Below are 25,936 nucleotides of genomic sequence, written 5' to 3' on the forward strand. Positions count from 1 at the left end.
GTTGCTTAGCCTGGAGAAGAGGAGGCTCAGGGGAGACCTTCTTCCTCTCTACAACTCCCAGAAGGGAGGTTGTAGCCAGGCAGAGGTTGGTCTCTTCTCCCAGGCACCCAGTACCAGAACAAGAGGACACAGTCTCAGGCTGTGCCAGGGGAGGTTTAGGTTGGATGTTAGGAAGAAGTTCTACACAGAGAGAGTGATTGCCCATTGGAATGGGCTGCCTGGGGAGGTGGTGGAGTCACCATCACTGGAGATGTTCAGGAGACTTGATGGGGTGCTTGGTGCCATGGGTTAGTTGTTTAGGTGGGCTGGATTGGTTGATGGGTTGGAGATGATGGTCTTGAAGGTCTCTTCCAACCTGGTCTATTCTATTCTATTCTATTCTATTCTATTCTATTCTATTCTATTCTATTCTATTCTATTCTATTCTATTCTTCTTGTGACACTGAAGAAGCCACGTATGAGGGTGTGTGACTGTGGAGAGCTCATGAAAGCAGTCTGGCTTGGTTTCAATTTATTTCCTGCTTTAAGCAGAGATTATAGTAAAGGTCTTCTGTTCAGGCTTGTCCAGTTGAAGCTCTGCTTTGCTCCTTTAACAGGGAAAAAAGGACGTTTCCCAGATATTTAACAACATCTTGAGGAGACAGATTGGCACACGCAGCCCCACTGTGGAATACATCAGTGCCCATCCACACATCCTGTTCATGCTTCTCAAAGGGTAGGTGCTCTAATTTGCTTTTCATTGGAGAGCATGGCCTGGAGAATGCTGACACTGCAGCTGATCTGTGTTCTCACTTTTAGTTTGGTTCTTGGGTTTTGGTGGGGTTTTTTTTTTGGTCTTAAATAACAGATTTTGTTCCAGGTTCTTATTTTACTGGTTTGATATTGACTTTCACAGTATCACAGTATTACCAAGGTTGGGAGAGACCTCAAAGATCAAGTCCAACCTGTCACAACAGACCTCATGACTAGACCATGACACCAAGTGCCACATCCAATCCCCTCTTGAACACCTCCAGGGATGGTGACTCCACCACCTCCTTGGGCAGCACATTCCAGTGGTCAACAACTCTCTCAGTGAAGAGCTTTCTCCTCACCTCCAGCCTAAACTTCCCCTGGTACAGCTTGAGACTGTGTCCTCTTGTTCTGGTGCTGGTTGCCTGAGAGAAGAGACCAATTCCCTCCTGGCTACAACCTCCCTTCAGGGAGTTGTAGAGGGCAATGAGGTCTCCCCTGAGCCTCCTCTTCTCCAGGCTAAGCAACCCCAGCTCCCTCAGCCTCTCCTCACAGGGCTGTGCTCAAGGCCTCTCCCCAGCCTTGTTGCCCTTCTCTGGACATGTTCAATTGTCTCAATGTCCTTCTTAAGCTGAGGAGCCCAGAACTGGACACAGGACTCAAGGTGTGGCCTAACTCCAGTGCAGAGTCCAGGGGCAGAATGACCTCCCTGCTCCTGCTGGCCACACTCTTCCTGACGCAGGCCAGGATGCCATTGGCCGAGGAGGTGGTGGAGTCACCATCCCTGGAGGTGTTCAGGAGGAGACTTGATGGGGTGCTTGGTGCCATGGGTTAGTTGATTAGGTGGTGTTGGATGATAGGTTGGACATGATGATCTTGGAGGTCTCTTCCAACCTGGTTTATCCCATTCTATTCTTGGCCACCTGGGCACACTGCTGGCTCATGTTCAGGTGGCTGTCAATCAGCACCCCCAGCTCCCTCTCTGTTTGGGGCCACTCCGACCCCAGCCTGTAGCTCTCCCTGGGGTTGTTGTGGCTCATCTTTCCACTTCTATTTTTTCATTACTGGAGTCTTTTATTTGACTGTTATTTTTTTTTCTGTCACCAAACTCTGCTGGAATAATTCCACATGTTGGAATAATTGTGTGCTGATTGGTTTTGACTGCTCCCCCACGTGATGTGTGCTCCAGCTCTTGCCCTGAACTCCTGTGCAGCACTGTTGACGACTGCTGGGGTTTCATTTAGACATTTTTTGCACTGCAGGACTGGCTTACAATGGTGTCTGTAAATAACTGGAGCAAAACTGGGCCATTCTGTGGTACAACAGAGAGAAGACAAAAGAACATGCATCAAAAGAATAGTTGTGTCTGTAGGACAGACTTCCCCAAGGCTTGTAGCCACATCTGAACTGCAACTTTAAATTCATTCTGGCTGGAAAGTAGCCCTGAGGAGAGAGCCTTGGGGGTGCTGGTGGACAAAAAGCTCAACAGGAGCTCTCAGTGTGCACTTGCAGCCCACAAAGCCAATCAGATCCTGGGCTGCAGCAGGAGAAGTGTGGCCAGCAGGGCAAGGGAGGTGATTCTCCCCCTCTGCTCAGCTCTGGGGAGACCCCACCTGGAGTCCTGCCTCCAGTTCTGGAGCCCCTATTGCAAGAGGGATGTGGAGGTGCTGGAAGGTGTCCAGAGAAGGGCCAGGAGGATGAGCAGAGGGCTGGAGCACCTCTGCTGTGAGGACAGACTGAAGGAGTTGGGGCTGTTCAGTCTGCAGAAGAGAAGGCTCCCAGGTGACCTCATTGTGGCCTTCCAGGATCTGAAGGGGGCTCCAGGAAGGCTGGGGAGGGACTGCTCAGGATCTCAGGGAGTGCTAGGACTAGGGGGAATGGAATGAAGCTGGAGGTGGGGAGATTGAGGCTGGAGGTGAGGAGGAAGTTCTTCCCCATGAGAGTGGTGAAGCCCTGGAATGGGTTGTGCAGGGAGGTGGTTGGGGCCCTGTCCCTGGAGGTGTTTAAGGCCAGGCTGGCTGAGGCTCTGTCCAGGCTGATGTAGTGTGGAGTGTCCCTGCCCATGGCAGGGGGGTTGGAACTAGCTGATCCTTGTGGTCCCTTCCAACCCTGAATGAATGAATGAATGAATGAAACTAATGAACTCCCCTCATACTTATTATGCAAGGGCAGCAGAGGAGGAGGAGAGGGTCAGGGTGGATTTCTCTTGCTACCCCTGGCAGGGACCTGTATCCATCCCTCTCTGTTTCCAGGGACTTTTCCCTCAGCAGGGGAGATCTGCAGAGCCTTCTCCCACAAATCTAACTCCCTTTCACTTTCCCTTATTGTCCTTAGCCTAGCTACCTCCTCCTTCAGCTCAGCCACTTCATCCTTTAGCTCTGCCACCAGGCTGAGGAGAAAATTCACCTGGTCAACCTTCACCTCCCCAACCTTCAGCATTAAATCTTTGGGGTTTTTGTCTTTTAACCTTTGAGGAAGTCAGTGCTTAGCTGTAGTCTGGTGGTTCCCAAGGTAAATTGGCCAAGGAAGGGGAGCAGACTGCTGTGCAGAGAGGACATCAGCTGTGCCAGGGGAGGTTTTGGCTGGATGTTGGGAAGAAATTCTTCCCAGCAAGAGAGATTGGCCATTGGAATGTGCTGCCCAGGGAGGTGGTGGAGTCACCATCACTGGAGGTGTTTAGGAAGAGACTGGATGAGGCATTTGGTGCCATGGTTTAGTTGATTAGATGGTGTTGGGTGATAGGTTGGACTTGATGATCTCTGAGGTCTTTTCCAACCTGGTTAATTCTATCTGTTCTGTTCTGTTCTGATGGTGACTCCACCACCTCCCTGGGCAGCACATTCCAAAGGCCAATCTCTCTTTCTGGGAAGAATTTCTTCCTAACATCCAGCCTAAACCTCCCCTGGCACAGCTTGAGACTGTGTCCTCTTGCTCTGGTGCTGGTTGCCTGGGAGAAGAGACCAACCCCCACCTGGCTACAACCTCCCTTCAGGCAGTTGTAAAGAGCAAGAAGGTCTTCCCTGAGCCTCCTCTTCTCCAGGCTAAGCAACCCCAGCTCTCTCAGCCTCTCCTCACAGGGCTAGTACCTAAAATATGTGCCTGCAGCAAGGGCAGGGCTCTGACTATGCAGCTGGAGCGTGTGGTGCTTGTGTGCAGCCAGCTATGAGGCTGGGAAACACGTGCTCAGGTTAGACACCACCACTTGAAAACGTGACTTAAGGACATGTTTTCCTATTTGCTTAGTGCTGAACAAAATACATGCAATCAGCATCTGCTTCAAGAGAAGGAAAGTGGATTTGGCTGGCTTGCACCATGCAGTGGCAGTTATCTGACATTTGGAGAGGAAGAACACTCTGTAATGGTTCTAGCGTGACTGCAGGAGAGACACCTTGGGACCGTTGGGAGGGCTTGTCATTGTTGTGCTTGTATGGGATGCAAAATTTCCTCTGCTCCCTGACAGTCAATTCCCAGCAGCCTCAACAAAAGGTTACTTTTGCACTGCATAATATCAGCTCTGTTGAGTGGGAAGGATCCTGAATCAGAGCTCCCGCCCAGGGTTTCCTGCTGCATACTCCCGCGGCGCTGCCAGCTTGAGATAACTCTTTATGCCTTGTGGGCTTAATTCTGCTTGGTGGCTGCTTCCTGCCAGCTTCCCAGCTTCAGAGGCATTTACAGCACGTAGTTCACTGCTTTTTCTTTATTTTTCTTGGTAGGCTAATTGACCTTCCTGCTGCATGAGGCCTGTGTCCAGTTCTGGGCCCCTCAGTTTAAGAAGGACATTGAGACACTTGAAGGTGTCCAGAGAAGGGCAACGAGGATGGGGAGAGGTCTCAAACACAAGACCTGTGAGGAGAGGCTGAGGGAGCTGGGGTTGCTTAGCCTGGAGAAGAAGAGGCTCAGGGGAGACCTTCTTGCTCTTTACAACTGCCTGAAGGGAGGTTGTAGCCAGGTGGGGGTTGGTCTCTTCTCCCAGGCACCCAGCACCAGAACAAGAGGACACAGTCTCAGGCTGCGCCAGAGGAAGTTCAGGTTGGAGGTCAGGAGGAAGTTTTACACAGAGAGAGTGATTGCCCATTGGAATGTGCTGCCCAGGGAGGTGGTGGAGTCACCATCACTGAAGGTGTTCAAGAAAGGATTGGACGTAGCACTTGCAGCCATGGTTTAATTAGTCCTGAGGTGTTGGGTGCCAGGTTGGACTTGATGATCTCTGAGGTCTTTTCCAACCTTGTTGATTCTATTATTCTATGAGGACTTGCTTTCATAGTGCTTTACTTTCTGGGAGTGCTGGCTTTGTATATGAGTAGGATTTCAGATGAATACAACATGGGGTGTATAGAGAGTACCAGTTGTTTTCTCTCTCTGTTGTCAAGCATGTTGCATTGGCCTGGAAATAGCTTTTGTCCTTTGCAATTTAAAACATTCCCCCTCTATCACAGGGACTGTAGAGGCCTTGAAGTTTGTGTAACTCATTTATAAATCCCATATATATATCTATATTTATATATATATCTCATGCCATCTGCTATCTCTAACATACTTAGTCACTGCCCTGATTTGTCTTGTGATGATCTCTCCATATCACAGCGCAGTTAAAGCTTTAGTGGTGGATTGGCTGAAGCTGCAAAACTCCCCTTGAGTTCATGCAAGGATAAACTCAGGCTCTATAAGTTACTGTAAAGTCAGATCAGAGTGTAGCTGTTTGTCAAATCCTTGTGTCTCTCAGGCTCAATGCCTTCCTCATCTCCTGCCTGAGCTCCTTACCTTGTGCCATCTTCTGCACCAGACAAGCAAGTGTGATTCCCTTTGCACCCAGATGGATCTCTGCTTTCAGTCTTGCCTCTTTCAGCCTCCACAGTATATGCTTTGAAACATTTCAAGCCCACCATTTGCTTTTCTGGTGGCCCCAGTAGCCAGCCTGTGGGGATTTCTTTAAGTTGCAAGCTTAATGTGAGCAGAGAGGCACAAGGTATTGTTTCCTGCTGTCATAATACATTGGCATACAGCACTCATGGCTTGTTGAAGGTGATTTTTGAAAGGCATTTCTATCATTCCTGCCTGGTGGCTTTGCATGTAAGTGTGGGTGGAGGCAACATGCCTGGGTAGGCCACAACTTGAGTCCTGTGTCCAGTTCTGGGCCCCTCAGTTTAAGAAAGACATTGAGACTCTTGAATGTGTCCAGAGAAGGGCAATGAGGCTGGGGAGAGGTTTCAAGCACAAAGCCTATGAGGAGAGGCTGAGGGAGCTGGGGTTGCATAGCCTGGAGAAGAAGAGGCTCAGGGGAGACCTCATTGCTGTATACAACTACCTGAAGGCAAGTTGTAGCCAGGTGGGGGTTGGTCTCTTCTCCCAGGCAACCAGCACCAGAACAAGAGGACACAGTCTCAGGCTGCACCAGGGGAGGTTTAGGCTGGAGGTGAGGAGAAAGTTCTGCACAGCAAGAGAGATTGGCCGTTGGAATATGCTGCCCAGGGAGGTGGTGGAGTCACCATCCCTGGAGGTGTTCAAGAGGGGATTGGATGTGACACTTGGAGCCATGGTTTAGTTAGTCCTGAGGTGTTGGGGGACAGGTTGGACTTGATGATGTTTGAGGTCTTTTCCAACCTTATTGATTCCATGATTCTATGACAGGGCAGCCTGTAAATGTCTTCCAAGATGTTTTGAGAGCCAAACCCAACTTTCCTCACTTCTGTGACCAGTCTGAGGTCCTTAACCCACTTCCAGATAACAGAAGATCTGACTGAGAATTATTCAGTGGATACTGCTGTTTTAAAATGTTATTGTGCTGGAAACAATGTAATTTGCTTTTATTCCAATCAAAATATTCCTCAGCCAACTATTAAATGTTTTCCTGGCTGCACTCCTAGCAGCAACTCCGCCTCTTTTGCCTTGACAATTAATATTCCTGTGAAAGGAGCTGGGGAGAGGTATGCCCCAATGGGAAACATCAGCAAACCTCCATGGTCTAAAGAGTCATAAATAGAATAGAATAGAATAGAATAGAATAGAATAGAATAGAATAGAATAGAATAGAAAGAACAGAATAGATCAGACCAGGTTGGAAGAGACCTTCAAGATCATCGTGTCCAACCCATCAACCAATCCAACCCACCTAAACAGCTAACCCATGGCACCAAGCACCCCAGCAAGTCTCCTCCTGAACACCTCCAGGGATGGTGACTCCACCACCTCCCCAGGCAGCCCATTCCAATGGGCAATCACTCTCTCTGTGTAGAACTTCTTCCTAACCTCCAGCTTAAACCTCCCCTGGTGCAGCCTGAGACTGTGTCCTCTTGTTCTGGCACTGGCTGCCTGAGAGAAGAGACCAACCTCTGCCTGTCTACAACCTCCCTTCAGGGAGTTGTAGAGAGCAAGAAGGTCACCCCTGAGTCTCCTCCTCTCCAGGCTAAGCAACCCCAGCTCCCTCAGCCTCTCCTCACAGGGCTGTGCTCCAAACCCCTCCCCAGCTTTGTTGCCCTTCTCTGGACACCTTCCAGCATCTCAACCTCCTTCCTAAACTGAGGGGCCCAGAACTGGACACAGGACTCAAGGTGTGGCCTAACCAGTGCAGTGTACAGGGGCAGAATGACCTCCCTGCTCCTGCTGGCCACACTCTTCCTGATGCAGGCCAGGATGTCATTTGCCCTCTTGGCTGCCTGGGCACACTGCAGGCTCATGTTCAGCCTACCATCGACCAGCACCCCCAGGTCCCTCTCTGCCTGGCTGCTCTCAGCCACTCTGCCCCCAGCCTGTAGCACTGCCTGGGGTTGTTGTGGCAAAATGCTGCAAATGAGCCCCAAAAGGAAACAAATAGGGTCTTGAGTGCCTGCAGTCCCTCGAGGGTGGGCAGTCTCGTTCGCCTGTTTGGCACAGCGCTTCGCTTTTCATCAAGCCTGCTATTGTGGACGTCGGTTTGAAGCATGCAGCTCTGGTATGCTCCTGAAACACTACCATTCTTTTAAACTGCAAGCTGGTGGTCAAGTTGAGGGCCCACTCACTTTACAGCACAGATGGCATTTTGTGCTTTCCTCCTTTTGGCTTCTCTTTTGGCCCAGTGATAGGAATTAATTGTGCAAAGGGAAACCGATGCTGATAAGCTCTGAGTGATAATGCAGAGCTCTGATATAGTATAGCCAGCTTATTGAAACAGAGTGTGCTTTCTGTCCTGTGGACTTCATCACTCTCACATGACTGTATATTGTTGGAAGAAGTTCATTTTAAGGCCTTCCTGACTGTTGGAGTTTTATCATAGTATCAGTCAGGGTTGGAAGGGACCACAAGGATCAGCTAGTTCCAACCCCCCTGCCATGGGCAGGGACACCCCACACTACATCAGCCTGGCCACAGCCTCAGCCAGCCTGGGCTTAAACACCTCCAGGGACAGAGCCCCAAGCACCTCCCTGGACAACCCATTCCAGGGCTTCACCACTCTCCTGGGGAAGAACTTCCTCCTCACCTCCAGCCTCAATCTCCCCACCTCCAGCTTCATTCCATTCCCCCTAGTCCTAGCACTCCCTGAGATCCTGAGCAGTCCCTCCCCAGCCTTCCTGTAGCCCCCTTCAGATACTGGAAGGCCACAATTAGGTCACCTCCTAGGTAGCCAATCAGCACCCCCAGGTCCCTCTCTGTTTGGCAGCTCTCAGCCACTCTGACCCCAGCCTGTAGCTCTGCATGGGGTTGCTGTGGCCAAAGTGCAGCCCCTGGCACTTGGACTTGTTGAATGCCATCCTGTTGGACTCTGCCCATCTGTCCAGTTGGTCGAGGTCCCTCTGCAGAGCCCTTCTGCCCTCTAACTGACCATCATCTGCTCCTAACTTAGTGTCATCTGCAAATTGGCTGATGACTGTCTCAATCCCCTCATCCAGATCATCATATTCTAGAGTGATGTTCCCTAGAAGAGGAGTGGAAGCTGATGGATGGTCATGAAGTGTTCTATTTTTCTTGGATAAACAGAGGAGCTCAGAATGAAACCTGAAAGGGGACATTGCTATATTGTATGGGCTTTGCTTTCTCATCAATTCTCATCAGAGCAGAGGAGCTCAAAATGAAACCTGCAAGGGGACATTGCTGTATTGTATGGGCTTTGCTTTCTCATGAATTCTCATCAGAGCAGAGGAGCTCAAAATGAAACCTGCAAGGGGACATTGCTGTATTGCATGGGCTTTGCTTTCTCATCAATTCAGAAGGATAAAGGAGTTCTGCTGAAACATTATGCACTCCTCACAGTCTTTCTGCAGAGAGGAGGTGTAAGACACATTCACACTGGAATGGATTTTGGCTTGGGAAGACAGGGGTTTGCAGCAGGAAACGCTGGCAGCCTTCCCTGCGAGTCTGCTCCTCAGCTTGGAGCTGAGGTCCCGAAGCTGGGGGGCAGCGGTGCAGCTGGGAGCTGCTGTCCGTGGACTGTGTCCCTTCTGGTGTGCACACTCCCTGTGCTACAGAGCTTTGCATTGCTGGAAAAGTGCCTGCTTGTCTTTGTCCTTCTGTGTTCTGATTGTTTCTGTTTGTTTTCATTCCTCAGGTATGAGTCCCCCAACATTGCCTTACGCTGTGGCATTATGCTGCGAGAGTGCATCCGGCATGAGCCCCTGGCCAAGCTCATCCTCTTCTCAGAGCAGTTTAGAGACTTTTTTAGATATGTGGAGTTGTCAACGTTTGACATAGCTTCTGATGCCTTTGCTACATTCAAGGTAAATTGCCCTGTACCTGTGTCACAGTGTGCTGCCAAGAGCGGCACTCCGTGAGCAGTTACCGCTGACTGTAGCATCACCTTTACACTTACTAATCTCTTTTGGTTGATAGGTAAAGGCTATAAGCAATCCTCAGTCTGTCTGTGACAGGATTCACAACAGTGGGCAAGCCTACAAAGAATCTTGGGGATGGGATAGAATAGAATAGAATGGAATGGAATGGAATGGAATGGAATGGAATGGAATGGAATGGAATGGATGGAACAGAATGGAATGGCAGAGAAAGGAATGGAATGGAATGGAATGGAATGGAATGGAATGGAATGGAATGGAATGGAATGGAATGGAATGGAATGGAATGGAATGGAATGGAATGGAATGGATGGAACAGAATGGAATGGAATGGAATGGAATGGAATGGAATGGAATGGAATGGATGGAACAGAATGGAATGGCAGAGAAAGGAATGGAATGGAATGGAATGGAATGGAATGGAATGGAATGGAATGGAGTGGAGTGGAGTGGAGTGGAATGGAATGGAATAGAATAGAATAGAATAGAATAGAATAGAATAGAATAGAATAGAATAGAATAGAATAGAATAGAATAGAATAGAATAGAATAGGAATAGAATTAACCAGGTTGGAAAAGATCTCAGAGATCATCAAGTCCAACCTATCACCCAACACCATCTGATCAACTAAACCATGGCACCAAGTGCCTCAGCCAGGCTCTTCCTAAACACCTCCAGTGATGGTGACTCCACCACCTCCCTGGGCAGCACATTCCAATGGCCAATCTCTCTTGCTGGGAAGAATTTCTTCCTAACCTCCAGCCTAAATCTCCCCTGGCACAGCTTGAGACTGTGTCCTCTTGTTCTGGTGCTGTTTGTCTGGGAGAAGAGACAAACCCCCACCTGCCTACAACCTTCCTTCAGGGAGTTGTAGAGAGCAAGAAGGTCTCCCCGAGCCTCCTCTCCTCCAGGCTAAACAACCCCAGCTCTCTCAGCCTCACAGGGCTTGTGTTGGAGACCCCTCCCCAGCTTTGTTGCCCTTCTCTGGACACGTTCAAGTCTCTCAATGTCCTTCTTAAGTTGAGGGGCCCAGAACTGGACACAGGACTCAAGGTGTGACCTAACCAGTGCTGAGTCCAGGGGCACAGTGACCTCCCTGCTCCTGCTGGCCACACTATCCTGATCCAGGCCAGGATGCCATTGGCCTTCTTGGCCACCTGGGCACACTTCTGGCTTGTGTTCAGCCAGCTGCACCAGGGGAGGTTTTGGCTCGTGGTGAGGAGAAAGTTCTTCCCAGAAGGAGTGATTTACCATTGGAATGTGCTGCCCAGGGGGGTGGTGGAGTCACCATCCCTGGAGGTGTTCAAGGGGGGATTGGATGTGGCACTTGAAGCCATGGTTTAGTTAGTCCTGAGGTGTTGGGTGCTAGGTTGGACTTGCTGATCTCTGAGGTCTTTTCCAACCTTATTGATTCTATGATTCCTGCAGGGTGCCAGTGTGGTGTGTAGTCTGGGAGCAAAGCTGTGTGTGCTGAGGAGCTTAATGTACAGAGGAATTAGTTTAGCTCTGAAAAATAATTTAAGCAAGCTGGAGAAAATTCTTTTGGGGTAAAGACTCTTCTAAATATAGCCACAACTCCTTTTCATCTTCTCTCACTGAGTGCCTTGCTGTCATAGAAACGAGCTGTTCGCTCTTTCCTCTCGAAGCTAATTAGAAACATGATTAGGTAGACCTCAGGAACAACTGTAAGGAATGCTAGAGTTCATCTCAGCATTTCAATGCCCACTGCAACCTGGCCTTGGGTTCTGCTGACCTACTGAATGGGGTGAGGATTTGCATAATGGAGATAAAGTTGCATTCTTCAGTAAGGAGCAGCATTGCTGATGCAAGCCACCAGTTAATCAACAGCAGCCTGTTCATTGCTGCCCTGCTGCTCCTGAGGGTTGTGTTACCAGAGTGGAGGAGGCACAGAAATGCACACAAGTCAAAAACACAGTGTCAGGTTGTATAAAAGTGCAACACAACTGAGATGCTTAAATCTTCTGGCATTTTACCCTGCACTCTGAAGACTCTCTCTGATCAGCAAAAGTGCCCCTGGACCCTGTTCCCAGCTTGACAGAAGAGATTTGCATCTTGTTTTGAGCAGCACAGCAGAATGTGTGGTTGGTAATGATGGGCAGACTTCAGCCCCAGCCAGGAGGCAGGGTGGGCACAGGGGTCACTTAAGCTGGGTTCAGGGCCTGCAGGCTGCCACCACTCATAGTATCATGGTATCATAGTATCAGTCAGGGTTGGAAGGGACCACAAGGATCAGCTAGTTCCAACCCCCCTGCCATGGGCAGGGACACCCCACACTAGATCAGCCTGGCCACAGCCTCATCCAGCCTGCTCTTAAACACTGCCAGGGATGGAGCCCCAACCACCTCCCTGGACAACCCATTCCAGGGCTTCACCACTCCCCCCAGGAAAGAGGGATTCAAGTGGCTCACAGATCCACAGCTGTGGAACTTAACTTGTGTGATCTGGGTGTATTTTTAGCAGGGTTTAAAAATAGCATGCTGCATCCTCACGTGCCCTGGAAAGCTGCAAGCATGGGGGCAGTTCATCCTCAGACACAGGGCAGAGAGTGCCTTTAAAATGCTTGGGGGGGGGGAAATCTATGAACAGCATTTTTCAACAATTGCCTGACCTGATCCATGGTCAGTTCTGGAAATGCAGCAGCTGTTCATCCCCTCTCCTATTTGTCTTTTACACTGAAAAGCTGGAACAGTGAGAAGTACCTCGAGTCCTGTGGCCAGTTCTGGGCTCCTCAGTTTAGGAAGGAGGTTGACTTGCTGGAAGGTGTCCAGAGAAGGGCAACAAAGTTGGGGAGGGGTTTGGAGCACAGCCCTGAGAGGAGAGGCTGAGGGAGCTGGGGTTGCTTAGCCTGGAGAGGAGGAGACTCAGGGGTCACCTTATCACTCTCTACAACTACCTGAAGGGAGGTTGTAGACAGGTGGGGGTTGGTCTCTTCTCTCAGGCAGCCAGCACCAGAACAAGAGGACACAGCCTCAGGCTGTGCCAGGGGAGGTTCAGGTTGGATGTTAGGAGGAAGTTCTATACAGAGAGAGTGATTGCCCATTGGAATGGGCTGCCTGGGGAGGTGGTGGAGTCACCATCCCTGGAAGTGTTCAGGAGGAGACTTGCTGGGGTGCTTGGTGCCATGGGTTAGTTGTTTAGGTGGTGTTGGATTGGTTGATGGGTTGGACACCATGATCTCGAAGGTCTCTTCCAACCTGGTTGGGTTCATTCTAAATTTATTCTAAATAAAGTGAGAGGGAAGCAACTCAATAATGAAATATGGAGCCACCTCTTCCTTTAATACTGTAAAGATAGGTTCCATGATTGCTTGCTGGCTGGATTACTGAACTCATGTTTACAGCTGTGTTTCCCCCATGTTGGGTTTGTAGTGTGGCCACTGGGGTGTCTGGTTCAGAGCTGAAAGCCTTGGCTAGACTCTGCACCAGAGGAGGGCTAATCAAATCTGCACTGAAGTCTGAGGGAGTTTACAGTAAGGAAAATATTACAATTTCTGAAGATTGGAGGTGTGCTTCTTGATTAAATTCAGGCAGGTGCACTGCAGAGAGGAAAGAGGGCTGCTAAAAATGCAGAGGCAGTGGGCTGGGGAGGGTGCCAGCAGCAGGTGGAAAGAGTGCTGACTGACTACTGCTGCTCCATGCCCTGTCATGCTTTGCTGTGCAAAACTCAATTTGGATTACCATAGAATCAATAAGGCTGGAAAAGACCTCAGAGATCATCAAGTCCAACCTACCACCCAACTCCTCATGACTAACTAAACCATGGCTTCAAGTGCCACATCCAATCCCCTCTTGAACACCTCCAGGGATGGTGACTCCACCACCTCCCTGGGCAGCACATTCCAATGGCCAATCTCTCTTGCTGGAAAGAACTTTCTCCTCACCTCCAGCCTGAACCTCCCCTGGCACAGCTTGAGACTGTGTCCTCTTGTTCTGGTGCTGGTTGCTTGGGAGAAGAGATCAACCCCCACCTGGCTACAACCTCCCTTCAGGTATAGAGAGCAAGAAGGTCTCCCCTGAGCCTCCTCTTCTCCAGGCTAAGCAACCCCAGCTCCCTCAGCCTCTCCTCACAGGGCTTTTTTCTGGTTCTGTTCTTGGAGATCATCATCAGCAGTTGATTCATATTAGCATAATTTCCAGCTACAGGGTAGCACATGGATCACTTTTGACTTTGGGTCCTCCCATAGAGGGTTCATTTACTTTATTCCTTTCCCCTACTCCAGTTTATGGTAAGTACTGTGAACTATGAGCTATGACCATAAGTAAAGGAAAGTTAGGGGGAGATGTTGGTCAGTTAGAGGGTAGAAAGGCTCTGCAGAGGGACCTCGACCCACTGGACAGCTGGGCAGAGTCCAACAGGATGGCATTCAACAAGTCCAAGTGCCAGGGGCTGCACTCTGGCCACAGCAACCCCATGCAGAGCTACAGGCTGGGGGCAGAGTGGCTGAGAGCTGCCAGACAGAGAGGGACCTGGGGGTGCTGATTGACAGCCGCCTGAACATGAGCCAGCAGTGTGCCCAGGTGGCAAAGAAGGCCAATGGCATCCTGGCCTGCATCAGGAACAGTGTGGCCAGCAGGAGCAGGGAGGTCATTGTGCCCCTGGACACTGCATTGGTTAGGCCACACCTTGAGTCCTGTGTCCAGTTCTGGGCCTCTCAGTTTAAGAAGGACATTGAGAGACTTGAAGGTGTCCAGAGAAGGGCAACAAGGCTGGGGAGAGGCCTTGAGCACAGCCCTGTGAGGAGAGGCTGAGGAAGCTGGGGTTGCTTAGCCTGGAGAAGAGGAGGCTCAGGGGTGACCTCATTGCCCTCTACAACTACCTGAAGGGAGATTGTAGCCAGGTGGGGGTTGGTCTCTTCTCCCAGGCAACCAGCACCAGAACAAGAGGACACAGTCTCAAGCTGTGCCAGGGGAGGTTTAGGCTGGAGGTGAGGAGAAAGTTCTGCACAGAAAGAGACTAGCCACTGGAATGTGCTGCCCAGGGAGGTGGTGGAGTCCCCATCCCTGGAGGTGTTCAAGAGGGGATTGGATGTGGCACTTGGTGCCATGGTTTAGTCATGAGGTCTGTGGTGACAGGTTGGACTCGATGATCTTTGAGGTCTCCTCCAACCTTGGCGATACTGTGAAGGGAAAAGTCATATAAAGGAATAGTGTTAAGCTAGTTTCATATTGATTGTTAGTATTAACCAGGCTCTCCTTAAAATCCTGCTAACCACACTCTGCAGTCTGGGTTTGAAAGGCTTTCTGCCTCTGGAAATCATGTCAGAAATGCTTTCTGAAAGAGGAACTGATGAAAAATACTGAAACACATTTGAGAATCAAGGGACAATCCAGGGAGCATTCCCTCCAGGTAACCTTCTGCTGTTCTCTCCCAGGACCTGTTAACACGCCACAAATTGTTGGTAGCAGAGTTTCTGGAGCAAAATTATGATGTGGTAAGTATAAATGTTGGAAGAGAATGTGTGTGTGTATGTCTCTGTGTGTGTGTGTGTGTATATATACATAGAATACAGAATTAACCAGGTTGGAAAAGGCCTGTGAGATCATCCAGTCCAACCTATCACCCAACACCATCTAATCAACTCAACCATGGCACCAAGTGCCTCAGCCAGGCTCTTCCTAAACACCTCCAGGGATGGTGACTCCACCACCTCCCCAGGCAGCACATTCCAATGGCCAATCTCTCTTGCTGGGAACACTTTCTTCCTAACATCCATCCTAAACCTCCCCTGGCACAGCTTGAGACTGTGTCCTCTTGTTCTGGTGCTGGTTGCCTGGGAGAAGAGACCAACCCCCACCTGGCTACAACCTCCTTTAAAGTAGTTAAAGATGGCAAGAAGGTCTCCCCTGAGCCTCCTCTTCTCCAGGCTAAGCAACCCCAGCTCCCTCAGCCTCTCCTCACAGGGCTGTGCTCCAGACCCCTCCCCAGCTTTGTTGCCCTTCTCTGGACACCTTCCAGCAGCTCAACCTCTTTCCTAACCTGAGGGGCCCAGAACTGGACACAGGACTCAAGGTGTGGCCTAACCAGTGCTGAGTCCAGGGCAGAATGACCTCCCTGTAGGCTGCCTGAGGAGGTGGTGGAGTCACCATCACTGGAGGTGTTCAGGAGGAGACTTGACGGTGCTTGGTTGCATGGCTTAGTTGGTTGGGTGGTGTTGGATGATAGGTTGGACTTGATGATCTTGCAGGTCTCTTCCAACCTGGTCTATTCTATTGTATTCTATTCTATTGTATTGTATTCTATTCTAACTATGAAACTATTCTATTCTATTCTATTCTATCCTATCCTATCCTATCCTATCCTATCCTATCCTATCCTATCCTATCCTATCCTATCCTATCCTATCCTATCTACATACATACATATATGTGTGAGTATGTGTGTGTGTGTGTGTGTGTATACACACACAGAGGGGGTTTGTGCACCACATACAGCAGTGGCATGGGACTGCAGAGTTAAATGCTGCTTTTACTGAAGCAGAATCCCCATGTGGTGTTTGAAGCAGAGACACCTACACAGACACCTGGGAGCACAAGCCAAGGCAGTGGGAGAACTCTTAGTTGAAATGCAAGTGTTATTCCTCTCTGCAGGCACTGTATCTCCTCAGATGTGAATGGAATTGTAAAATTAGCATGTAAATGGGTGATGGAGGGACTCTGGGCATGTTTTGGAAGAGTTGTGTGGTGTTTCAGCACTGGTAGGGCCATGCCAGTGTTAGTTGCCCTACAAGGATAGACTGAAGGAGTTGGGGCTGTTCAGTCTGCAGAAGAGAAGGCTCCCAGGTGACCTCATTGTGGCCTTCCAGGATCTGAAGGGGGCTACAGGAAGGCTGGGGAGGGACTGCTCAGGATCTCAGGGAGTGATAAAGGGAATGGAATGAAGCTGGAGGTGGGGAGATTGAGGCTGGAGGGGAGGAGGAAGTTCTTCCCCATGAGAGTGGTGAAGCCCTGGAATGGGTTGTGCAGGGAGGTGGTTGGGGCCCTGTCCCTGGAGGTGTTTAAGGCCAGGCTGGCTGAGGCTGTGGCCAGGCTGATGTAGTGTGGGGTGTCCCTGCCCATGGCAGGGGGGTTGGAACTAGCTGATCCTTGTGGTCCCTTCCAACCCTGACTGATACTGTGACACTTTGGGGCACAGGGGAAGGGTTACCAGAAGAACTTTCAGCATTGTTGGAAGTCCCATTTTACCTACACGGGGGGGCTGAGGTGTGAGCAGTCCTTTTGCCATCCTAAGCCAATTAGTCCATTGGTTTGCTGCCATTTTTCATGCTGTTTTTTGTGGCTTGGTTTTGAACCAAATGTGGGGCAGACAAAAATCCCACTGGAATAACCTCAGAGTGGACTGATAGAGATCGTGGAGTTAGACTCTGGGTTATGCTCTCAGGTTCCCTGAGCTATTCTTTATTTCACTGCCAAAGTGAAAAGGCTGAGGACTGTTTATTGCATTCTCAAGTTACCAAAAAGGTTAAATAAAGACCAGGATTATTGCTGAGTCATGCATGCAGCTTAGCTGGAGCAAAATTAGTCTCTGCTAATCTTTGCTCTTAATCCTGCAGCGCTGCACTGGAACAGTCTCTGTTCTACCTTTATTGGACATTGAACATTTTTTAAGTGTAAAGTGAGGGGTTTTTGTGTGGTTTTTTGTTTGTTTTTTAAAGATGATTCCTGTGCAGCAGCAGTGGGGATTTTGGGTGGCTTGGTAGATGGATTGAACATGCTGTCAGAGTATCAGGCAGGGTTGGAAGGGACCACAAGTATCAGCTAGTTCCAACCCCCCTGCCATGGGCAGGGACACCCCACACTACATCAGCCTGGCCACAGCCTCAGCCAGCCTGGGCTTAAACACCTCCAGGGACAGGGCCCCAACCACCTCCCTGGACAACCCATTCCAGGGCTTCACCACTCTCATGGGGAAGAACCTCCTCCTCACCTCCAGCCTCAATCTCCCCACCTCCAGCTTCATTCCATTCCCCCTAGTCCTATCACTCCCTGAGATCCTGAGCAGTCCCTCCCCAGCCTTCCTGTAGCCCCCTTCAGATCCTGGAAGGCCACAATGAGGTCACCTGGGAGCCTTCTCTTCTCCAGACTGAACAGCCCCAACTCCTTCAGTCTGTCCTCACAGGAGAGGTGCTCCAGCCCTCTGCTCATCCTCCTGGCCCTTCTCTGGACACCTTCCAGCACCTCCACATCCCTCTTGCAATAGGGGCTCCAGAACTGGAGGCAGGACTCCAGGTGGGGTCTCAGCAGAGCTGAGCAGAGGGGGAGGATCACCTCCCTTGCCCTGCTGGCCACACTTCTCCTGATGCAGCCCAGGATCTGATTGGCTTTGTGGGCTGCAAGTGCACACTGAGAGCTCCTGGTGAGCTTCTCCTCCCCCAGCACCCCCAAGGCTCTCTCCTCAGGGCTGCTTTCCAGCCAGTCCCTGCCCAGCCTGCATTTGTGCCTGGGATTGCCTCCACCCAGCTGCAGGACCCTGCCCTTGCTCTTGTTGAACCTCCTGAGGCTGGCTTGTGCCCACTTCTCCAGCCTGTCCAGGTCCCTCTGGATGGATCCCTTCCCTCCAGCCTGTCTGCTGCACCACACAGCTTGGTGTCATCAGCAAACCTGCTGAGGGTGCACTCAGTGCCACTGTCCATGGCACCCACAAAGATGTTGAACAAGCCTGGTGCCAGGAGTGATCCCTGAGGGACTCTGCTTGTCCCTGGCCTCCACTGGGCCATGGAGCCCTGGACAGCCACTCTTTGGCCATCAAGCCAGCTCTTTATTCTTTATTCTGTAGCCTTCTCTCTCAGTCTTCTTGACCACAAGATTCCCTTGGCTTAATCCTGCCAAAGCCAGCATGCTCCCAGCTCCTAGTGACACTCATTGTGCCCCCAGCTTTAACCAGTGGGAGTGCTGAAGGCAGGTGAGGTGGCATCTCACAAGAGGAGCTTTTGGGAGGTGCCAGTGAGGGATGCACTGCCAGCAGTGTGGGGCATTGTATTTAACCACAGAGCAAGTCATGACCAGGACATGAGGAAGTGGACATCATGTGCTGCACCCACACAGATTCACTCTCCTGCAAGAGAAGGCTGTACAGACAGTGGCTTACTTCTGTCCTAGTTGGCTCACACCAGCCCCAGTTACATCCAGTCCATATGTGGTATCCCCCTCTGCAGTATTTGGAAGAGAAGTGTTCCTGGGCATTAATTCACTGCATGAAAACCTGCCAAGGGAAAAAAAAAAGACCATGAGAGCCTGGGCCTGGCATTGCAGTCAGATGCTAGAGGGTGGCATTGCTGTGGGCTGTGCTGCTCCTTTGGAGTGGGAAAGGCTGGGAGGGTGAAGAATGGATATGACTCAGATGCATTTCTGTTTCCTTGTGACTCCAGATCTTTGAAGATTATGAAAAACTCCTCCATTCTGAAAACTATGTCACAAAGAGGCAATCTTTGAAGGTAAAGCCTCCCAGCACTCTCCCTCTGCATTTGAACCCCACACTGTGCAGCACAGCAAGGTGCACGCAGGGCAGCAGAGCAGCCAGGACTTGGGATGCTCTCACAACATGCAAGACCTTGCTGTGTCTTTGCTTTCCTGGATCTCTGGTGAGATAGGAGTGTTAAGGTCTGAATGAAGGGAAGGTGTCCTTGTGGGACAGCTGAATTACACACTTGCTTCTGTTCTAGCTGGCTCACTCCAGCTCCTACTGAACCCAGTTCATATGTGGGATCCCCCTGTGTAGTGTTCAGAAGATGATCACTGCTGGGCATTAAGTAACTGACTGCAAGGTGGCCTTCCAGGATCTGAAGGGGGCTCCAGGAAGGCTGGGGAGGGACTGCTCAGGATCTCAGGGAGTGCTATGACTAGGGGGAATGGAATGAAGCTGGAGGTGGGGAGATTGAGGCTGGAGGTGAGGAGGAAGTTCTTCCCCATGAGAGTGGTGAAGCCCTGGAATGGGTTGTCCAGGGAGGTGGTTGGGGCCCTGTCCCTGGAGGTGTTTAAGGCCAGGCTGGCTGAGGCTGTGGCCAGGCTGATGTAGTGTGGGGTGTCCCTGCCCATGGCAGGGGGGTTGGAACTAGCTGATCCTTGTGGTCCCTTCCAACCCTGACTGATACTCTGATACTATGAAGTCTAGTTACCCTTGGCTTGTTTCTTTAAAGGGTATCATAGAATCAATAAGGTGGGAAGAGACCTCAAAGATCATCAAGTCCAACTGAGCACCCAACACCTCATGACCACCAAACCATGGCACCAAGTGCCACATCCAGTCCCCTTCTGAACACCTCCAGGGATGGTGACTCCACCACCTCCCTGGGCAGCACATTCTAACAGCTAACAACTCTCTCTGTGAAGAACTTTCTCCTCACCTTGAGCCTAAATGTCCCCTGGTGCAGCTTGAGACTGTGTCCTCTTGTTCTGGTGCTGGTTGCCTGGGAGAAGAGACCAACCCCTTCCTGGCCACAACCTCCCTTCAGGTAGCTGTAGACAGCAAGAAGGTCTCCCCTGAGCCTCCTCTTCTCCAGGCTAAGCAGCCCCAGCTCCCTCAGCAACATCTTTCCTAACCTGAGTGGCCCAGAACTCGACACAAACAGCTGGCTGTAGCTTGGCTGTGTGGACTGAAGGCCTGTGTGCCAGCAGAGTGCATTAGGGCTATGCCTATAGATTGTTTTCTTGGTTAACTTCATCTGGAAGGAATCCAACCAATGCACTCCAAGGCTGGCTTGGTCACACAGAGCCACACACAGTAAGCAGGAACAGGTGAGAGGTGCACTTCAGAGGTGCTGTTGGACTGGAATACCATTGAGGACACAGTGTGCAGCCAGTGGGACACAGTCATCCAGGCTGGCAATGGGGCAGGCTGCCCAGAGCCATGTGTCATGTGGGGACTACTCTGAAGAGCTTTGAAATAAACTTTGATTTAGAATAAACCAGACCAGGTTGGAAGAGACCTTCAAGATCATTGTGTCCAACCCATCAACCAATCCAACACCACCTAAACAACTAACCCATGGCACCAAGCACCCCATCAAGTCTCCTCCTGAACACCTCCAGTGATGGTGACTCCACCACCTCCCCAGGCAGCCCATTCCAATGGGCAATCACTCTCTCTGTGTAGAACTTCTTCCTAACCTCCAACCTGAACCTCCCCTGGTGCAGCCTGAGACTGTGTCCTCTTGTTCTGGTGTTGGCTGCCTGGGAGAAGAGACCAATCTCTGCCTGTCTACAACCTCCCTTTAGGTAGTTGTAGAGAACAATAAGGTCTCCCCTGAGCCTCCTCTTCTCCAGGCTAAGCAACCCCAGCTCCCTCAGCCTCTCCTCACAGGGCTGTGTTCCAAACCCCTCCCCAGCTTTGTTGCCCTTCTCTGGACACCTTCCAGCAACTCAACCTCCTTCCTAAACTGAGGGGCCCAGAACTGGACAAATCCCCTGACCAGCTTTGGTTTGGCCATTGTGCCTGCCAACCAGGCTTCAGATAGGTGGTTTGGGCTTTAATTTGTTAGATGCAGTAAGTGACATTGCTTAGAGACTAGGAAAGGCTGAAGGCAGCTTTGCTGCTTCCTTTGCATTTAAAAACAATGTGGTGAGCTGGGGGGAAGGGGAGGGGGGAAAGAGATATTGTTAATAATTGAGTTTGGTTTGGTTTGGTTTTGTTATTTCTATCTATAGCTGCTGGGTGAATTGATCCTGGATCGACACAACTTTGCCATCATGACCAAATACATCAGCAAACCAGAAAACCTGAAGCTGATGATGAACTTGCTGCGAGATAAAAGCCCCAACATTCAGTTTGAAGCATTCCACGTGTTCAAGGTGAGCCAGGGGGAGCTGCAGAGGTGGCAGAGTGGTGTTTTATCCTCACAGGAGTGCCTTTCAAGGTGGCCAAGAGAAAGCCCAGAACATCAGAATGGTATTGGAATGTGCTGCCCAGGGAGGTGGTGGAGTCACCAGCCCTGGAGGTGTTTGAAGGCTGTTTGGGTATGGTGCTTGGGGATATGGTGCAGGGGGGAACCTTGCAGAGTTGGATTATCAGTTAAACCTGGTGATCCTGAGGGTGTTGGAATGTGTCCAGAGAAGGGCAACAAAGCTGAGGAGGGGTTTGGAGCACAGCCCTGTGAGGAGAGGCTGAGGGAGCTGGGGTTGCTTAGCCTGGAGAAGAGGAGGCTCAGGGGTGACCTCATTGCCCTCTACAACTCCCTGAAGGGAGGTTGTAGCCAGGTGGGGGTTGGTCTCTTCTCCCAGGCAACCAGCACCAGAACAAGAGGACACAGTCTCAAGCTGTGCCAGGGGAAGTTTAGGCTGGAGGTGAGGAGAAAGTTCTTCACAGAGAGAGTTGTTAGCCATTGGAATGTGCTGCCCAGGGAGGTGGTGGAGTCCCCATCCCTGGAGGTGTTCCAGAGGGGATTGGATGTGGCACTTGTTGCCAGGTCTAGTAGTCATGAGTTCTTGGGTGACAGGTTGGACTTGATCTTTGAGGTCTCTTCCAACCTTACTGATTCTATGGTTGTATGTCCCTGCTAACTGCATGGGGGTTGGACTAGATGACCTTTGGAAGTCCTTTCCAACCCAAACCATTCTGTGGTGGAGTCCCCATCCCTGGTGGTGTTCAAGAGGGGACTGGATGTGGCACTTGGTGCCATGGTCAAGTCATGAGGTCTGTGGTGACAGGTTGGACTCGATGATCTTTGAGGTCTCTTCCAACCTTGGTGATACTGTGAGACTGTGATCCCTCTGAAGAATGCTCTCTGCTCTGAGAACAGAGGGTGAGTGGGGTTGCTGTTATGCAAAACCACCTTCAGTTTGGAATGAGCACTTCCATTTCAGGCTCTGTGAGTAGAGCTGTTAATGATTTTCAGAGGAGAACTCTGCAGCCCTTAAGGATATCCTTCCCCCCAAGATGGTTAAGAAAGATACCAGGTGCCAGCCAAATACAGTTGGGAACAAAGGTGACATCACCCTCCCCGAACTCAGGGTGAGAGTTTTGTACTTCTGCCATTTCACATTTGGGGAAAAAAAAGGATTTTAGATTGTTTTTTTCATTGTGGAGTCCTGGAGGGCGTGCAGCATCTCCAAAAAGCTTTGAATTCAAACCAAAACCAAACCAAACCAACAACAAAAGGCTTCAAGGAGGATTAAGGGGGGGGAAACAAAAAGTCCTTCCTGAAATAAGCAGCTTGGTGAGCTGTTCCCTTGTTGACTTCCTCCAGAGCCAGCTGAAGCAATATGAGTAACTTCTATTCCTCCTCCTTATCAGGAGGTATGTGGCTCCAAGATAAGAGAGCAATCAGACTGCAAAAACTTGCAGCCTTTGAGATGCCTTTGGCTGGAAGGGATCAGAGGACTGAGCTGTCTTAGCCATTCTGTGAACAAATGCCAGGCTGTGCTGTATGAAACACAAGCTGCTGTTGCTAAATGAATGACAGACTTAGCCCAGGCCTGGGGAACTGCTGATTTCACTTAGTTTATGAGGCATGTGAAAGGATTTAGAACAACTTGTTCAGCAGGCTGAACATGAGCCAGCAGGGTGCCCAGGTGGCCAAGAAGGCCAATGGCATCCTGGCCTGCATTAGGAATAGTGTGGCCAGCAGGAGCAGGGAAGTCATTGTGCCCCTGGACTCAGCACTGGTTAGGCTACACCTTGAGTCTTGTGTCCAGTTCTGGGCCCCTCAGTTTAGGAAGGAGGTTGACTTGCTGGAAGGTGTCCAGAGAAGGGCAACAAAGTTGGTGAGGGGTTTGGAACACAGCCCTGTGAGGAGAGGCTGAGGGAGCTGGGGTTGCTTAGCCTGGAGAAGAGGAGGCTCAGGGGTGACCTTATTGCTCTCTACAACTACCTGAAGGGAGGTTGTAGACAGGCAGAGGTTGGTCTCTTCTCCCAGGCAGCCAGCACCAGAACAAGAGGACACAGTCTCAGGCTGCGCCAGGGGAAGTTCAGGCTGGAGGTCAGGAGGAAGTTTTACACAGAGAGAGTGATTGCCCATTGGAATGGGCTGCCTGGGGAGGTGGTGGAGTCACCATCACTGGAGGTGTTCAGGGGGAGACTTGATGGGGTGCTTGGTGCCATGGGTTAGTTGATTAGGTGGTGTTGGATGATAGGTTGGACTCGATGATCTTGAAGGTCTCTTCCAACCTGGTCTGGTCTATTCTATTCTATTCTATTCTATTCTATTCTATTCTATTCTATTCTATTCTATTCTATTCTATTCCATGCTTCATGTTACTTCTAGTGCAGTGCTTCACACCACAGCTGTTAAATCCTCCAGCTAAGAAGCAGAGAGGGCACAGCCCCACAGATGTGGTTTGAGCTTTGTCCCAAAAGGAAACTGCCAGTATGGTCAAATTACATGGGAGCAATTCCAGAGCAAGCTGCTTGGAGGTAGCTCTGTAATGTGCATGAAAGAGGATGGGAAAATGAAACTAAGGTCACAAAACACAGTGTGCCCAAACTATTTTTAGGCTTAAACAGTAAAGTCCAGCTTGCAAAATGTCTGCTGCAGAACAAGAAAGTTGCATAAGCCAAAATCACCACTACAGGGGGGTTTCCTCAAAATAACCTGTTTACATGAAAGCCAAGAGAGCTTCTTACTAGCCTTTAATTGCAAATGGGTAAGGCCACCACTTTAGAGTACAGCTGAGAGTCTCCCCTACAGGCAAACTCAAAGCAGGTTGCAGTGCTAAGTGTCATAAATCCATCACAGCAGCCCACCTTGGGTACTGCCTCCAGTTCTGGAGCCCCTGTTGCAGGAAGGATCTGGACATGCTGGAGTGTGGCCAGAGAAGGGCCAGGAGGATGAGCAGAGGGCTGGAGCACCTCTCCTGTGAGGACAGACTGAAGGAGTTGGGGCTGTTTAGTCTGGAGAAGAGAAGGCTCCCAGGAGACCTTCTTGTGGCCTTCCAATGTCTTAAGGGGGCTACAAGAAAGCTGGGGAGGGACTTTGTAGGGTGTCAGGGAGTGACTGGACAAGGGAGAATGGAACAAAACTAGAAGTGGGGAGATTCAGATTGGACATCAAGAAGAAGTTCTTCCCCATGAAGGTGGTGAGAGACTGGCACAGGGTGCCCTGGGAGGTTGTAGAAGCCTCATCCCTGGAGGTTTTTAAGGCCAGGCTGAATGTGGCTCTGAGCAGCCTGATCTAGTATGGGGTGTCCCTGCCCATGGCAGTGGGGCTGGAACTGGATGATGCTTGAGGTCCCTTCCAGCCCTGACAATTCTATGATTCAATATTTGGTCCTCAAAGTGTACATGCTCAAGACTCAGACCTCTCCACTGAAACCAATGCAGAGAACTGGTGATTCTCAAAGCCTACAACCCTGTGTGACCCCCCTGAATTATTTTTGGGGAGGAGGGGAAAAGGTGAGGTGTGTTAGCTGTTCCTGATGATTCAACACTGCCTCATCCTCGTGCATACATTGCCTAGCACAGCCAGTTTTACCCAGCAGCCACAGGCCTTTAGGATAGTGCTGCAAAGAACAGAACAGAACAGAACAGAACAGAACAGAATAGAATAGAATAGAATAGAATAGAATAGAATAGAATAGAATAGAATAGAATAGAATAGAATAGAATAGAATAATAGGACCAGACCAGACCAGACCAGCTTGGAAGAGACCTTCGAGATCATCGTGTCCAACCCATCATCCAACACCATCTATCATATCATAGTATCACAGTATCAGTCAGGGTTGGAAGGGACCACAAGGATCATCTAGTTCCAACCCCCCTGCCATGGGCAGGGACACCCCACACTAGATCAGCCTGGCCACAGCCTCAGCCAGCCTGGGCTTAAACACCTCCAGGGACAGGGCCCCAACCACCTCCCTGCACAACCCATTCCAGGGCTTCACCACTCTCATGGGGAAGAACTTCCTCCTCACCTCCAGCCTCAATCTCCCCACCTCCAGCTTCATTCCATTCCCCCTAGTCCTAGCACTCCCTGACATCCTGAGCAGTCCCTCCCCAGCCTTCCTGTAGCCCCCTTCAGATCCTGGAAGGCCACAATGAGGTCACCTGGGAGCCTTCTCTTCTCCAGACTGAACAGCCCCAACTCCTTCAGTCTGTCCTCACAGGAGAGGTGCTCCAGCCCTCTGCTCATCCTCCTGGCCCTTCTCTAGACACCTTTCAGCACCTCCAGATCCCTCTTGCAATAGGGGCTCCAGAACTGGAGGCAGGACTCCAGTACTCAACTAAACCATGGCACCAAGCACCCCATCCTTCTATATGTTCCCCATGTGTTGCAATTCCCACACCACCTGTATACCATCCCCTAACTAGGGAGTAGGAAGCTTAACAGTGGGTCTGACCTGCAGGCTGATCCTGTCCCAGGCTTTACCAGGTGTTAACTTCTGGGGGCAAGAGGCTGTAATGCAGCCCTCAGGTCAATGCATATGTTCCTCATCACATAACGTGGCAGCTCCCTGCACAGTTGGACATGACCCTGATTTTTGTGTGGGCACAA

The 25,936-nt window shown here is 50.5% G+C and overlaps 1 protein-coding gene across 4 annotated transcripts in view; it reads left to right on the plus strand.

Moving 5' to 3' along the window:
- The window catches only part of CAB39L (calcium binding protein 39 like), a 67,618-nt gene that overhangs the window by 37,309 nt on the left and 4,373 nt on the right, over positions 1-25,936 (plus strand). For 2 of the 4 annotated variants that reach the window (XM_068170558.1, XM_068170559.1), the window contains exons 4-8: positions 597-715; positions 9,251-9,419; positions 14,885-14,944; positions 18,878-18,943; positions 21,153-21,296. In XM_068170558.1, coding sequence (XP_068026659.1) covers positions 597-715; positions 9,251-9,419; positions 14,885-14,944; positions 18,878-18,943; positions 21,153-21,296 — 558 coding nt within the window. The remainder of the gene's footprint in view (positions 1-596; positions 716-9,250; positions 9,420-14,884; positions 14,945-18,877; positions 18,944-21,152; positions 21,297-25,936) is intronic. The other 2 variants (XM_068170561.1, XM_068170560.1) reach the window with 2 other exon arrangements.

Source organism: Melanerpes formicivorus, unplaced genomic scaffold (genome assembly GCF_026170545.1).
Source record: "Melanerpes formicivorus ecotype bairdi unplaced genomic scaffold, bMelFor1.0.p_v2 SCAF_425, whole genome shotgun sequence".
Taxonomy (NCBI): domain Eukaryota; kingdom Metazoa; phylum Chordata; class Aves; order Piciformes; family Picidae; genus Melanerpes; species Melanerpes formicivorus.